General features: G+C 39.5%; 1 protein-coding gene across 4 annotated transcripts in view; it reads right to left on the bottom strand.

The window, feature by feature from the left end:
• Positions 1–939: 939 nt before the first annotated feature.
• The window catches only part of tcf4 (transcription factor 4), a 293844-nt gene continuing 278161 nt past the window's right edge, over positions 940–16622 (bottom strand). For 2 of the 4 annotated variants that reach the window (XM_083929765.1, XM_083929767.1), the window contains 4 exons: positions 12468–12630; positions 9553–9782; positions 8714–8864; positions 940–6148 (listed from right to left, as the gene is read on the bottom strand). In XM_083929765.1, coding sequence (XP_083785891.1) covers positions 6100–6148; positions 8714–8864; positions 9553–9782; positions 12468–12630 — 593 coding nt within the window. In that variant the 3' untranslated portion in view covers positions 940–6099. The remainder of the gene's footprint in view (positions 6149–8713; positions 8865–9552; positions 9783–12467; positions 12631–16622) is intronic. The other 2 variants (XM_083929766.1, XM_083929768.1) reach the window with 1 other exon arrangement.

Below are 16622 nucleotides of genomic sequence, written 5' to 3'. Positions count from 1 at the left end.
AGGCTATCAGTTTCCCCCTGCTTGCAGTCTTTGTGCTAAGCTAGGCTAAACAAGTCCTGGACCTTCATCCGTAATAGGCACACAGAGATGAAGCTGATATATACCTTTTAATCTGACTGGAGAGAATGCAGGGTAGGGAAGAGCCAACTGAAAAACCATGGTATTTAATGTAAAAAATAAACAATTAACAATAAAATTATAAAAAATAATGGAGAATTTACTAAAATGTAAAATATAATAGATTTGGTGCTCCTGGTATTGCACTAATAGCACATGTTTTAATACATTTGAAATATTACTTAATGAAACAGCTTATTAGGACCCTAAATGAAGGATTGTCTCAAGAATTCTAAAATACTGGGGAGTTTAATAAATTGAGGTCCCATGAATATATCAAAATATGAGTTTTCAAGATGTTCACTTTAAATAATTTCTATGATTTATGAATATGAAACTGGAAATAATAATCAGTGTTTTAAATGTAATACCCAGCAAGAAGGGATTTGAATCATTGCTGTTTTTTCTTGCAGCGGACATTGGCATGATTTAAACTCTTATGTAGAGGTTAAATAACTTAAAAAATGTTTTCTTTTAATAGGAATCTAGGCGCTTTTCTGCATAAGCAGAGCCATGTTAACATTCATATTGGTAATTTGAACATAATAGTTAATTTTTGTGTTTTCAATCATTTTGTGTCAAAAAATGTATTATCTTATTCAATGTACCAAATTTCAGATTTGTTGTGCTCTGTTAGTGCTCATGTCTGGAGTATACCCGAGTGTAGTTGTTCTTTAAGATGGGATTAGTTATCATGAGAAAAAAAGAGAAATGCTTCCTGTTATCAACATTGCTTGGAAAATAAAAGACAGGAGTGGCCATTTTTCAATTCAACTCATTATTGCAGTAAAACTGGTACAGAGTAACAGATTACAAAGCTCATGGCACAGTCACTGAAAAAGAGAAATGAGGTGTGTATGTACAACAAGGAGGGAAAAGGGGAAAAAAAAGTTAACATTTTGGCTAATTGAAACATCAGGGGTAACATAAAAATGAAGATACTGTAATTTGGGAGATGACTTGATTATACAACAAAGAGAAAATACAAAATGAAGCATCGCAAAAATAACATTACGTAAAAAACATTTAGCACTTACACTGACAGATTCAATCCTAGTGTTTAGGTCCGATTCAAAGCAGCTTTTTTTTTCTTTTGACAAAAAGCTCAATTTTAATGGCAAACACTAAAAACAAATGACTGAAACTGCCTTGCACATGATCTGATATCTTTTTGGGGAAATAGCTGATAAGATTGTTTGCTGACGACCTGCTTTTTTATATTAGTGACACTCCAATCTTTTACAAAATTTTTATATATTAATATTGAATCAGGTGCTGAGGGTGTTTTATTTAATTAACATTTCCTACCCATCTTGAAGAGAAGAAATGCACAGGAGTCAGAGCTGGCCATAGAACCAATGTGAATTGAATTTGTGTATACCCTTTGGATTTCTTAGTTAAGTTTCAGTCATAACTTATGTTAATTAAATATATAATCAGGGATTTTTTTATCAACCAAAAACTATTTCTGAAAAAGGCATGTATTATATTATTACCAATTTTTTTTTTGTTATACAGTTTTGATTATCAAAATAAACTGTGCTGGTACATAACATAACCAGGTAGTGCATTTTTAAATTTCGGGATCCTGTGTTTTTATGAATTTACAGTTGCACTTTCCCTAAGAATTGCATTTTGCAGAAAATGTATTTGTTTTTCTGTTGGTTTTATCAGCTCGTTTTCCTTGAAAATCAAAATAAGTTCTTCAAATGGCACTGCTCTGACACAAGTGATTCTTGGTGCAAGCAAAGACAATAATTTGACTTACACTTCAGATGGTCGACCAAAACCACATACAGTATTAAGCACCACTGACCGAAACAATACGTTGGCACCTGGCTACTGTAACTGGCCAAATACAACCTCACTAAAAACAAGTTCATCATCACCTCGCACTGGCAAGTTCTCACCCCACAGAAAATGTTTTATGACTATTTACACGTTTCTTTGCAAAAAATACATTTAAAAATGGTAATGTCATGAGGCATGGATAATTAAACAAATGTCATATATCTTTTATGATTTATGATTCCTCTCATGAACCCTCAAAAATGTTTCCCACAGATATAAACATAATGTTGAAAAAAAAGATTCTGAACTTTTGACCTCACTACATTTTCAATGTGACACATTTTTTCAACACACACTGAATTTTACTTTTTCATATTTTAACAAAAAAACCGATACAACATATTTCTAAAACACAAAATAACAACAGTCTACATGTAAAAATATAACTTTTACATACACAATTTCAAAATAATGGTAAAGTTTGCCATTTTGTTGCATACAATTTACAAACGTCCGTGTGTTGTTGCCTTGGATAGATAGCAGTGAATGGAGCTGATGGAACTCCGGTCCCGTTTTGTCCTGCGCAGGGTGCCGTACTAGTTGGAGGCTGTTGTCATGGCAACAACAGAGAACACAACAAAGTCAGCTGAAAATTTATAACACTGAGGGGCCTCGCCAACTTCTGTCAGTTCAGTCTTTGAGAAAAGAATTCCTCCCCAAGCAACCACTCCTTTGCAACAGAAAAAAACAACAGAAAATGGCACCCTCCTTATATATCGTATATATTTTTTGTACATTTATATATAGATTGATTTATTCAAATAGATTCTTTTCCAGTTTCCGTGCCTTCCTGTTGATTGGGTAGGATTTTAACCACGTCAAAATGACCAACGACAGAGAACAATGCTGTCGAATAGCGAATTGTGTTGTTTTTTTGTTTTTGTTTTGTTTTTTACATTTTCTATAATAGACATGTAAACCAGAACAGACAAAGAAAAAGTAATAAGAGAAAAGATTCTTCTTAAAAAAGAGAGAGAGAGAAAAAAAGAAAATCTGTTTTACAACATACGACCACACACTTTGTACTGAAGACTACATTGGCTTATGGACAAGCCGATCAAATATTGATAAAAAGCTGATAAGCTATAATACAAGAAGAGACGCACGCGTTGTTCACCATAGAAACAGGGCTGGGGCTTGGAACAGGAAGGGTTGGGGGTTATGGAGAACTTGGAAGGTGGGGTGGGGTGGGGGACTGGGATGGGGGCTCGTCTTGCTAAATCAAGCGTCTGTCTCATTGGCTTGAAGCCAGAACACGCTGTCTACTTACATATAAGCGTACAGTACATTAAATACAGTTTAGTTTTTTTTTTTTTATCCAAAAAATACTTTTTTTTCCTTTTTAGCTTTTTTTAAATTCCCAGGTCTGGTAAAAACACCTGACTGCATAGAACCTAACGACTAAGAACAGGTTTCCCTAAGCTTGCATCCTATTAAAAGACCAGGTAAATGTCCTCCTCTGGCAACTCGAATGATATGAACTCTAAAAAGGCACATTGGTAGAAGTGTGAATGTTCAAATTGCATCTGTGGGACCGCTTAGGAGGGGCACGAGCTGGGGAGAGGGGCTAGGGCTCTGGTTCAGGGCTCATAAGGCTAGGGTTAGCAGAGAAGACAGAACTGGGACAGGGTATTTCGTACAGGTCTGGGTTGAGGAAGGTTTAATCTGGGGCGAGAGTGAAAGGGGACTTTCAGATTGACAGTAGAACTTGATGCTTGTCGCTATCTTTTTCTCAATCCTGTTTTCTTCTTGACTTCTACTCAACGTTTACCCAAAAAACCTTGTTAAGTGTAAGTACAAGACGCAGCAGTTTGAAATTTTGAAGGTACACTTTATTAATGGTAGGGTATTTGGATTGGACTTGCCTTAGATTTAGAGTACTGCTCTTGTTGTATTTGATTCAAATATGCCGATGCTTTGAAATTACATTATTAATTAATTCATTAATTATTAAATTAATTATGTGTATATAGTGAGCAAACCAAGGTGATCAAACTGTCTGAACACTACGACAGGCATGTCAGATTCATGACGATATTTGAGTCTCTAGTCTCTACAATGTAATGCGGAAAAGTAGACAGTGTTCAGTGTTGAAGCAGCGGACGGGCACAGCAACAGACAGATCAACTACAATTAACTCGTCACTTATTTTGCAAGACAGCAAATGTCAATCAGAAAGTCCCCCCAGGGTTGTCTGAAGTTGAGGTTAGACGTTTAGGGTTAGGATATGCCAGGTACTAGACCAGAAAATAAGGGAATCTAATGAATCCAACATAGGAAAGCTTTGACAACTGCTGCTTGGCCCCCAGAAGAAAAGAATACACCCCTCACCCTGATGATTGTTCCCTTGCTCCCCCTGCAGTGTCATCACCATTTAGACCTCTAGAGTCTCTGTTTCTCCACCTCTCCCTCTATCTCTTGCTCCTCAGGATGTTGACCCACTTAAATATTTTCTCCTTACCCCTCCATGCCTTCTCACACTCTAGTCCTTCAAGCCTTTGGGACATATGGACCACTTGATTTAAGTAGAGCGATCGTGATTCAGGGAATGTGCTAAACGTGGAATAGAATTCACTTCAGTGCTCAGTCCAGCCCTCGTCCCTCTCATCCAGTCATCCATCTATCATTTGTGTCATCTGTTCATCCCCTCAACCATCTGCCCAGTAATCCTTCGATTTCTGCAAAGGCCTGGACACCATTTCGAACTGCCTGCTCTGCCCATGCTGGGAAATATCTGACAAAGGACTCGGGATGTTGGCTAGAGCTCTATCTTTTACATCCGCACTACAAACCCCCAACACCAATCTCAAGTGAAGACGTCAAGAAAAGTCCTTCCTTCCTTGTTTAGAAGTGCACCTTTTCATTACTGCATGATTCTTCCTTCGTGTTTTTCTTTTGTAATTCCTCTACCTTCAATAATTTAAACACCCCAGTCCCTCTGGAGACACTCATCCATTGCTTGATTGATTAACTGATTCGATGATTGATTCTTTAGGAACTCTCTTCCTCCCAGTAGATACACGCGAGCCAATTGGGTACAACTGTGCAGGCTTTTGTATTTGTGAGCACTAAAATGTTGGCCATCCGTAAAATTTTGCCACTTACATAAACATGTTGAGAGTATTTAGACTACTGTAAATGTTTGCAGGTTGGGAGGGAATGCATTAGAGGGGGAAGAACGGGTTGCCCCCATTTTTCCTGTTTAACCCCGTTTCTTTCTAGGCATCTATGATAGTCAAAAAGCGTTTGCAAACTTAATTGTTCAAATTACTCAGCATATCGAGCATCTAATACTGTATCTTTATTTTAATTTATACTTTAATCTGTGAAAATGTGTGTTTTCTTTAGGGGATGCATGAGTAGGCAGCTTGCTTCCGTGATACTTCCTGGTAATTTCCTTTTTATTGTTGCTGTTGTGTTTGCTTTGCTTCTCCATGTGTATCTATCTGACTGGTTTGGATCTAAGAGGAGATCAGGCACGGCTTCATCCACAGTGTGGCGTTAGATTGCCATTCAGTCAGAGACGCGCTGAGGCTGCATTCAACAAAAGCTGCAAAGTGTTGAATAAAAAAAACTCTTTAAACACTTTGTGATATGTTTTGCTCCGTTCTGAACAACCCTCCCCAACCCGTACCCTCTTCACTGCCCGCGTCCAGTTACAACCTTTTAAGAAGTTTTTTGTCATTTTTTCCCTTTTCTCATATATATATATATACTATATATAGAACCCTTTTGTTCCTTAAAACTGGGAATGCTGATAAAACAAGTAGTACAAGAAGAAGAATTTCTTGGATGATGATGTGATTTCAAAGACGTTTGTCCATTGCTGTCACTTTGTGTCAATAGCTCCCACAAACTGCCACTTTGTTACAGCGGCCGTTTAACACTTCCACAAAGTAGCATCCAGTTCACTTCAGCTGGAGATGCAAAGTGACGAAAGCGACTAATGTGACTCTGCAGTTCGTGTTCTCGACAGATTAAGGAGAGAAAGGTGAAGAGGAGGATCGGAGACAGACGAGAGGAGAGAAGGAGGCTGATCTGATTGGTCAGGCCGAAGATCCAGAGAATCTGATTGGTCAGGCTGAAACAACGACGGGGTTGATCGATTGCTGAGTTGTCATGGAAACGCCGTCAGAGGAAGTGATCACTCATCATCTTGATGAACTCTGGCACCTTGGACCTGAGGGTGACAAAGAGAAAAAAAAAATGAAGGAGGGGTAAGGAGGGACATGCACACACTGTACACACAAAAACAAATAGAAAACATGGGTTTACTTTTACTGTTAAGCTCCAATAATGACCTCCTAGTCGTAGCAGTATTTATTTCACAAGATTCGAAAGTTTGCCCAATCATAAGTAAAGGTTATTGAGTGTCAAAATACAAAGGGTTCATGTTCTGGGGAGCATGAATGTGCACACTAAATTCCATGGCGATCGAGGCTAAACCTAATCGGGAAATTTGGTATTTCTTTCGTACAAATAGGCCTGTTGCAATTATGACAATCATCTGATCCTTATTATTTGTGTTGACAACGAACATTTTCTGTAACATTTTGTGGATTCCACAGTTATGGGAATTTAAAGCCATTTTTACAAATGTGGCAACAAATAGAAAGTGAATTAGGTGCTTTTCCATCAGATGGCTATATAAAGTACCTGAGCACAAGGTTCCAGTGTCAGGCAAAACAAATGGAAGAGAGCTTGGTTATCTAGATATCACTGCTGTTGGACAGGTTTTTCTGTATCAGCTCATATGAGACCGTATTTGTTGTTTTCGTAACGGGTCTCTTGATTTACAGCGGAGAGTCTTCCCTCCAGGTGAAGCAGTGTGTTTGACAGCTCTGGAGCTGGAGCTGTTGCTTCCATCAGGCTTTTCTAATTGGATCATTTTCTTAAAGATCTTTGGATGGAAACATGGGGTTGTAAGGGCAGTGGTCGAGCAAGAGAGAGAGTGAGCGAAACATTTCAGTTCAATGAATTAAGTTAATCCCAATTATTTAAATGACAATTAATCGTCAACTAATATTCATGATGGTTGCAGGTCTGTGTTCATGTGGACATTTTTGCCTGATGGTGATGCCATCGCTGCTCTGACCAAATAATTTACATTTTTCGTCTGGCAACCTCAAATAATCTCAGCAAATCTCATTACAGATTTGACTGACAGTTAGCGTTAGCCGTTAGCATTAGCCGTTACAGCTAAGTAAACATTAAAGTTAGCTAACCCATCTAGGAGAAACATAGCCATATGGGCGTGCGTTTTAATGGCATTTCTCTCCTTTCTCTCAGTCCATGGAGTGAATGCTTGGCCTATATTGACTCTGAAGCAGCTGCAGGATTGGCAAACTCCATTTCAGTGCCAGCCTAGCTGCACCCAACAACAGACAACCCTGGCAGCCTGCAATACCCAACGTTATTGGCTGCTACAATGTAAACAGAACGTGACAGAAAATCATCAAACCCGACAATTAAAAAAAAAAAAAAAATTCTTCAGACTATTTTTTAAATTATTTTTTAAATGTAAAAAGCAATACTTTCATTCTGTACCCCTCAAAACGCCCGCTGGGTCTATTCTTTTTTTTTTTTTTTAAATATAGCTTTTGATAAGATTATACATATTCAACCTTTAGTATCTATTTAATGTTGGCGTAGGAAGAAAAAATCGTGGATCATCCCTGTAATAGATGATAAACAATCTGATCGCCAGTTGTAGCCTAGGTGTAGCCTAGCTTCCTTGCAGCACAGAAACTAGCAATGAACCCATGTTGATGTTTTTGAGCCTTTTTTTTGCACATGGCGTTGACAGAGCACTTAATGTGCTGAGCAACTTTCATGACCTGGAAACTGCACAAAACTCCAGTTTTTAAATAAAGGAGACAATGCATGACTTAATCTATTTCACTGTCAAGCTTTTGTGGTTAAGTGTGGTTTCGTCTTGGGTCGCTCCTTCTCTTTATCGGATGACCTGTGGGACCTCGAAACCACAGACCATCAAGTCATAACCTGCTCTTCGACTCAACATGCAAACACAAATACAATTTGAATGTTTTACATGAGAATAAACAGCAACAAACACACACAGTCACACAATAAAATCACACTTACTGCCAATCTGTTGTTAAAATGTACCCAGACCACACAGAAACTCAAGTTCTGGCCTCTGTTTTTAGCCAACTAAAATATCATCACCTTTGCCAGACATTAACTGTCAGGAACTGAACAACGCACTTGTCCAAATTCAGTCAAGTAATGGAAGAAATTTGAGCTAAATGGCATTGGGACTATATGTTGTCTGTGTAAGTTTTAACCTTTTTATTTCCTGCATCAGAGTGACAGTAGAAATAACTGCAAGATGGTTACTATAATTTTATTCTGCAGGAAACATATGGTTTAAAAGTACACAGACACCACACCAATTCATATCAGACAAATTAAAACTTCCATATTTTGAGATAAATCTTGACCCTGAAAACAGGGAACTCATTTTCCAATCTATTTATTGGGAGCCAAAATGTTAGAATTAAGTATATATACTATTAACCTCAACTTCTTTTCATTGGAGGCTTGTTTACTTGCCATAAATTTAAAATTTCATGGCAAGTGATTTATAAAATTATTGCTTGAAGTTTCTGGACTGGTCTCTGAATTCCAATTCTTTGGTTCGAGTGAAAGGTACAACAACAGATTAGTTTATAAGTGAAATCTTCTGACCATTCAGGGGGGAGGAGATGTTGCTGCGTTTTACATTTGTCCCAAGGGGTTCGAGCTGTCGCCCATGGCGGCGGCGGCGGCGTGGTGAGCTGCGGCCAATGAGAGGGGAGCCCCGTCCGATGACACGCTGACCTTCTCCTCCTCGCGGCGCTTCAGACAGGCCGCCTTGGGGTTCAGATTTCGCTCTGGACAGAGGGAAAGATACTGTTAATATTGCTGTCTGTCCTGACTGGTTTTCAGTGAGGGTTTTTCGTGCTGGGTCACTCTTAGTACTGATACTGAAGCCAAAAACTTCAGCCAAGATGAACACAATCAACAGGTGTCACTGCTGCCCTCTCCTGGAGCTCTTAAAGCACTGCATGTGCTGGAAATCCAGATTTCACCCCTTTAACCCTGATCTCCAACCTAAACTTAACCCCAAGTAGCTTTAAAGTTAGAATAAAGGCACACCATGCATTTTAGAACATTAGAAATTTAAAATATTACCATTCTTGTCCTTTAAGAACCCCCAAAACAGGCAAGAACTCTCACATTTTAAAAATGTTTGTGAATTTTAAATCATCACGTCATATCACTACACACAATTTTTCAAATACATTTTTCTTTTTAGTAAATTTCAAAAAGGGTTTCCCTTCAGAACGGATCAGAGCGGTGACCAAAAGACAAACTAGATCTTGGTCACTGGTGAATTATCCAGATTCATAATTCAATATAATATAGGAACATAAAATGACTATATAGTTTATGTTATTAGATACAGTATATTGGTATGTTTGTGTTTTTCCTGTAATTATAATCTTAATGAACAGCCAGTATAGTTGCAATAGATAAGGAAAGGTGGTCAAAGGTCACGTGTCTGTATCTGAAGCTGACCTCGGACTTGTTGCTCCAGACTGAGGATGACGGCCACGGCCTGGTGCAGGATCAGTAACTTGGTCTGAGGTTTGTCGCTCTTCAGGTGCAGCTGCACCATCCTGCCTAGCTCCTTGAATGCCTCGTTGATGTCGCGGACGCGCAGACGCTCCCTTGCATTGTTCGCCATCCTCCGTTCCCTCTCTCTCTCCATCTTCTGCTCCGGAGACAAGTCCTCGTCGTCGTTGTTGCTATGATGACCAATGGTGAGCACCATAAGGGGCAAGGGGAGGGGGAAGGGGAAGGAGAGGAGGAGGATGAAAGCTCAGTTTATATTTCTGTGTGTAGAGGCTCATCTTTATACGAACCTGCAGAAAATCTTGCTGACTTTCACACCATGATTCATTTAGTGACATAAAACTTTACAGGGCTTGGGAACAGAAATCATGTGCTGCATTCAAGTCTAGTCTGGGTATTTCAAGTGCGTCACAGATCTCAGCAGCAATAGCTTGTTTAAATGGTGATATAAGTTTGTCGACTGAACACATACTGTATACGGAGTAACCAGAAGAGGAGGAACTGCTCTTTGAAACTGGCAGACATGATATGCGCTCACATCAAGAAGCTGTTGATGTTTCTTGAAATAAAGAAATATGTGAATTTTGAGTTAAGTGTAGATATTATTATTTAAAAAAAGGGTATTCAGCCCCAACCAGAGTGGATTCATTTCCCCAGGGGAGGTGGGGTGATTTTAAACCATTTGTGCTTAAAGACTGTTTTGTATGATATTAGGAAAAATGTCATAACATTTGTTTTAATCGGTCGAAAGTCTTGGAATCTAGTTTGCATGTACTGTGTGCAAAAATCTAACAGTACAACCTTGAAATCTTTAATCATATGAAAAATCACTCATTCTTCAGTAGTCAAAGTCAGGATTGTTGAAAAAGGAGGGAGAATGCCAACATTGTGTTTAGTAGATGTCTTTCATGTGAAATATGTTTTACACTGAATATCTTTGGTAATCAACTTGCCATGAGCTCATTGTAGTTTTTGAGAGACATTTTCTTATCGTATATATTTGGTCTTTGGGCACATGGGATGAAAAACATGTGTCCAAAGACCAAGTATACTGTAGTATGATTAGAAATTTGTTCAAGCTGAGGGAAAACCCCAAAGAATTTCAAAGGAAATAAAAGAATTTCAGTTGCATGCACAAATGGGTTAACATTATTTGTGCTGATCAGTGATTTTAATCCAGTCCAGACTGTCTATGTGGTTTCATTTTTTTTTACCCCCAACCCTGTTATAATTAAAGCTGCAATAAAGAACTGTTTTTCCATGAACTCGCTGGTTCTCCTGTAATACAAATCTTTTCCCCAGTCGAAATGTCCTTTACTTTCTTTATTTTATTTATCAGCATAAAAAAAAAATCTGACTCTTGTATGAAAATGGAAAGTCAAAAATTTAGATTTTTATCTGAAAATCAGTGGAGTTCCCCTTTTACTTTAACTGACACAGCAACTGGAAGTTAAAGGTGTTGTACTCGAAATACTTGCAAAAACTCGGGCTGGGATTGCCTCCACATGGCTCTCGCGGACTGTTACCAAATTGTCACATATCGTGACTTTGTCATGGGCCTCGGCGTCTGATCCTGACGCAAAAGGTGCTCACATGCACTAAAACACATCACACACTCAATGACTACATTCTCTGCTGGGACACCATTACTCCACTACATCTTTACATGGAAAAGAGCTGTTTGCTGCTATATTAATGCTTAATGCTCAAGTACAATCCAAAAATGGGCGGGTCCCATTACGGTCAATACACTGACAGATTAGCAGCTTGTCAACGAATTCTCTGGATCACATGATGATACATTCCCAAACCCTGTAACACAGCATGGGCAATAGTTTTCATCTGTTTTTTATCTTCATCATCAAAACCATTTGCATCATCATCATCATCATCACTACCCCCACTTGGGATCCAGATGTTTCTGATTTTTCCTCCAGTGAAGGCTACTCAACTGCATCCAGGACGGGAAATCAACACTGTGAGCCAAACCGACACTTTTCATTTTTCTATTACTTCAAATGTAGCTGGCTTGAGTGTTTCCACAATGAGTGGGTTTCATATCCGCCTTTTGAAACATGTTCAAAACCGTTTTTGAAGGCTTAAAGTGTTGGTGTTGATTCCCCTGCTCCGAATGTGTGGCGGCACTTCTTTAAGAATATTGACCGTGGGCTCTACTCTGCTGTGTGAGAAACAGTTAAAACCAGGCTCAAGACCATGGAGAGACTGATGGTAGCTGCATGTCATCCAGGAACCTCTCTTTGTCTTTACAGCGCTTTCTTGGCTCAAAGAGATCAGCGGATAAACAAGAGAGATGCCTGGTGGACACCAAGACGTCTCCGTATTAACTGATGTATCTAGCTGCTTCTCATCACACTTAGTCACTTCATCAAAGTCCAAAAGGCTGGTTCCCAAAACACTCTCAGCTTGAAGTCCTTCCTTGTGTCCGTTCTCTCCAAAAGAACCAAATACTGTTGATTTTAGCTGAATGCTGGTTTGTGGCTGCTGCCCAGTGGCACGAGAAATATTTATTTATCAATTAGGCCAAAGTAGTGACACCACATGTTAAAATACTAAGTCCTGCCTCATGATCGAGCAGACTTTTATGTAAAATTGCTAAATTTCCTTGTTTGCAATTCCTGTCCTATCTCATGAAAATGCAGAATGCAAAAGGAGCAACAGATTGTCACTTGCCACAAAATCTATTTCAGCATCTTGAACAGTTTCTGTCTCTTGGAGAGATTTGTTTATCAATGACACTTTGAACAAGGAAGGTCCCGGCATGTAGATGTTTTGGGACAACGCATGTCCCAGCCCAGCTGAGGGGTTTGATGTAAGCGAACGTCTGAGAGATGGCTAACCTAGATCTTAACCTCTCAATTGATTTAAGGTCCTTGCTGTCGTCCTCCTTCTTGGCGTCCAGAGATTTGGAGTCGTGCAGGAGGTTCTCGTCCCCCTCGTCCTCTGACTTGATCTCCGAGCTCACGGAGGAGGTGCTCTGGCCCTGGAGGCCTCCGGACAGGGCTGCAGGAGGATGGGGGAGGGGTTAGAAGGTGCACGTAGAAGATATACAACACATGACCACTTGTCTTTTCAGAAAATTTGACTTCACCACACACTTCATATAAAACAGACTTGATTCCTGTCATAGAAAATAAAAAGTCGTGTGAATGACTGACTCTCAGTTCTCGTAATCGCACCATGAAACCTCTTCAGTTGAGCTCAGACTTATGACAAAGCAAGTTTACTCCATGGTTGGGGACAATTCAAGACAATAAATATGTTTCAACTTGAGTGGAAAATTCACAACCATCCTGCACAATGACAGCATTGGTCTTTGCTTCAAAGAGTTACCCGATGCTTATTCTTTTCCTGAAAGCAACCACTTATGGTGGAAATACTGATTACTATGCTCCCTAAGCCGGGTTGTGTCTAGATGGTAACCCAAGATACGCAAAAACTCTCACAAGACTCACTGCCCAATGAACCTGTGCTATTCATGATCAAATCAAGTCCAAGATCAGGTCAAGTCAAGTCAGAGTCAAGACCAAGTCCTGAGGCTGTCAAGATCAAGTGAAGACCGAGTCTAGAGCAAACAAGTCCTGTTCAACACCATAATAAGTAATAGTGTCTTGCCAATATAGTGATTAGGTGGTTAGGATGGAACTATAAACTACATTCTGTACAACTGATCCCTAATCAGCAGCCAGGAACAACTTGACTAGTTCTCAATAGCTGAGTTCAAGACAATTCAGAGTCAAGGCTGAGAAAAAACTTCAAAAAAGTGGTCCCAAGGGGCGGCCGGTGGCCCCGTGGATAGAGTCGTTGCCCATGTAAAGAGGCTGAAGGTCCTCCAGACAGCGAGAGGGGGTTTAACCCCGACCTGCAGCCCTCTGCTGCATGTCTCCCCCCCCCTCTCTCTCACCCCATTTCCTGTCTGTCCTGTCTAATGAAGGGCTTAAAAACTGCCAAAAAATTATCTTTAAAAAAAAAGAAAAGTGGTCCCAAGACCAAAACTGGACTCAAATACTACAGCCCTGCATCTAACCTTAACCATTCAAGATCAACGCCTAACCTCGACCATATTATGACAAATATTGGGTTACCATCCAGACGCAACCCCTTTAAACAGCACAAACATAAGTACCGTGACCTTTAAAGATGGTTAAAAAAATAGAGTAGTACACTTTTAGCTTCCTTAAAAAGGTGCAGTAACAGAAATACAAAAAAAAAATCAACCTTATTAATTTGGTTAGGTGATATGTGAACATTATTCTGCATTCATAAACCTTTATTATGAGCATCCAATCCAGTTGGGGAAAGCAGAAGTTAAGGTCAGCATCTTAGTTGCAATTTTAAGTCCGACACATCAATTCTTTCTAACAAGAGCTATTAGTGGGAAATTGCTGCAAAGCATCCTTCACTGTCAGCTACATCTAAATGAATATTACCAGTATTGGAATCAATTCAGTTAATTAAAAGGCGCCACACACTGTTTGTATCTATTTCCCAAATAAGACTAAAACAAATGCTTAAAACTACATAACTATTTGGATGTTACAGCTAATGTAGGGGATTCTCGCTATTCCCATTCTGCCGACATAGTGTGAATGCAGCATCAGACCCATCTGAACACAGCTAATTCTCAGGTCCACCTCCAAGATGGCGCCATGAGAGGGTTGCGATGCAAACGTAAGGCCTCTGTACCCTCTATCTGCCTCTCTCCTCAGCTGAACACAGCAGTCTTTATTTGACGTCTGTATGGATCCGTCACTGGGACGCTGCCAACTTCTCAGTCAACACAAAACCCTCCGCTCTGTTCCCACAGACACACACACAGACACACACACACACGCACACACGCACACACTACCAACTGTCAGCCATTTTGAGTCTCCGTCTGCCTGACTGGAGGCATTTTGTGTGCAGCTTTGAGTGACGGCCTGTGTTTGGTTTGTGTGTGTGCATCTCTTTCCATACAAGTGATGTGCGTTTGTGCATAAATAGCTGCATTTAACAGGGCTTTAATACATGTAGAGTGACTCTGTGCCTCTGAATGTCTGATTGGACCCAGACAGACACAAACTGACACTGGAGGAGACTTGTGGGTAACAAGACTTACTGAGGGTGTAAGTGTAAAGTCCGTCCTAATTTCAGCGATCTAATCTGATTTCTGGCTGAAGTTTATGACTTTGTCGACATCACTTGTGTCTCAGTCGTGTGTTTTTCAGTTTTATGTACGCGTCAGTCTGATGTTAACAAATACTTTTCAGTTTTAATCAATGCCAACCCAGTTGCTCAAAATGTTGCTCCCTGGCTTTCTCCGTAGCTTGTCGCAGTGCCAGACTACATACTATTGTATAGTCAAAGCAGACTTTAAATCTGAAGTAGATGGTAAATGGACTTCTATAACGCCTTTCTAGTCTTCCGATTACTCAAGGCACTTTCACACTACTTGTCACATTCACAAATTCACACAGACGGCAGCGGACATCTACATACCATCTAATCTAATCTTTCAGACCACATTTTCACACTCATGCACAGCACAGGGAGCAATTCGGGTTCAGTGTTTTGTCCAAGGTCACTTCAACATGCGGACCGGGAGAGCTGGGGATCAAACCTCCGATCACTTGAATGGATGACGACTCACTCTTTCACTGAGCCACAGCCGCCCAAGTGTGTTCACTAAACACCCAAAGATGTCAGAATGCAGACTGAATCGGCTTGCTTAGCTTGTGCTGTTAATGAACTACTCTCCCACAGTGCATGGCATGAACAAACTGGAGGCACTGCTCAAATCTACAAACCACTGACACCTTAAAAACCTTTGTCTCAATCAACTTCTTACTATGAGCAACGTGGTGCTGCATGAACAGTTTTCTGCCAAAGTCAGAACTGTTTTGCTGTTGTCTATCCCACTCTTCAATAACACACTCTAAATGGTGTAGTCTATTTTTGTAATGCTATTTTAAGTTTCGATTGCATTTTTATCACTTATACAGTCATTCATATTCTGTTTTTGGAGAAATACATTAGAGTTGAAGCCAAGTTGTATTGGATAATTATAGAGCATTTTGTGTATGTTTGTGGAACATCTGTAGGAAGACCGTGGGGAAAAAAAATCGATCTTTTGTTGTTTAATTTGGCTTTTGGCTGACTCTGTGAAATGACTATGTGTTTTCATTCATATTTTTCTGTGCAGTTTCTATAGTGATGTCAAAAAAAAAGCAAAAACTGCATTTTGGACCTTACTTTATGTTCTGATCCTTGCACTTTATGTTTATTTTGCACAAATCCTCTAAATAAAATACTCTTTTTCATTTGTCAAGTACATAATGCACACCGGAGTATATAACAATAAGCTTTACCAAGTGGCTATTTCATACAGACTTTTTATTTACTGAATTAACAGAAAACATGATATATGATGATATATATTGTTATTGGAGATTTTAATTGACCTATATCGGGATAGACAATTTTAGCCCAATAACCCATCCCTTCAGCACACAAATGCCCAGAATCTGAGGAAATTCTATTCATATTGGATGGATCCCTGCATGATTTACATTCAGTTGACAAAGTTTAGTGTTTTGCACAATTTGGGTGAACTGACCCTTTAAATTAAGTCTGTAATATGCAAATTCACTGATCAGTATATGTAATAAAATATAATAAAAAAAACCCAAGCTGCTCCAGGGAGATAAAAGCAGTTTGAAAGAGGGAGAACGCGAGTAAATATATATATGAATAAAAACATAATATACTGAGAATATAATATAAATCTTCATTGTTCATAATTAATTTGATATTGAGAGAGGGAGAGAGAGAGAAAGAGAGAGAGAGAGAGAGAGAGAGAGAGAGAGAGAGAGGCAACCGAAGCCCTGCTACTGAGTTTGAAGTGTTTGCTGCCAAAACCATTTTAATACCCTCTATTTACAGCCTCTACAACACCCTCAACTCTGGGTGTGTGTGTGTGTGCGAGTGGATGTGGGAGTAAGGAACAACTTCTC

The sequence above is a fragment of the Echiichthys vipera genome (genome assembly GCF_963691815.1).
Source record: "Echiichthys vipera genome assembly, chromosome: 16".
In the NCBI taxonomy this organism is placed as follows: Eukaryota; Metazoa; Chordata; class Actinopteri; order Perciformes; family Trachinidae; genus Echiichthys; species Echiichthys vipera.
Note: the sequence above shows the minus strand (reverse complement) of the source record. Positions and strands in the feature narration are given on the sequence as shown.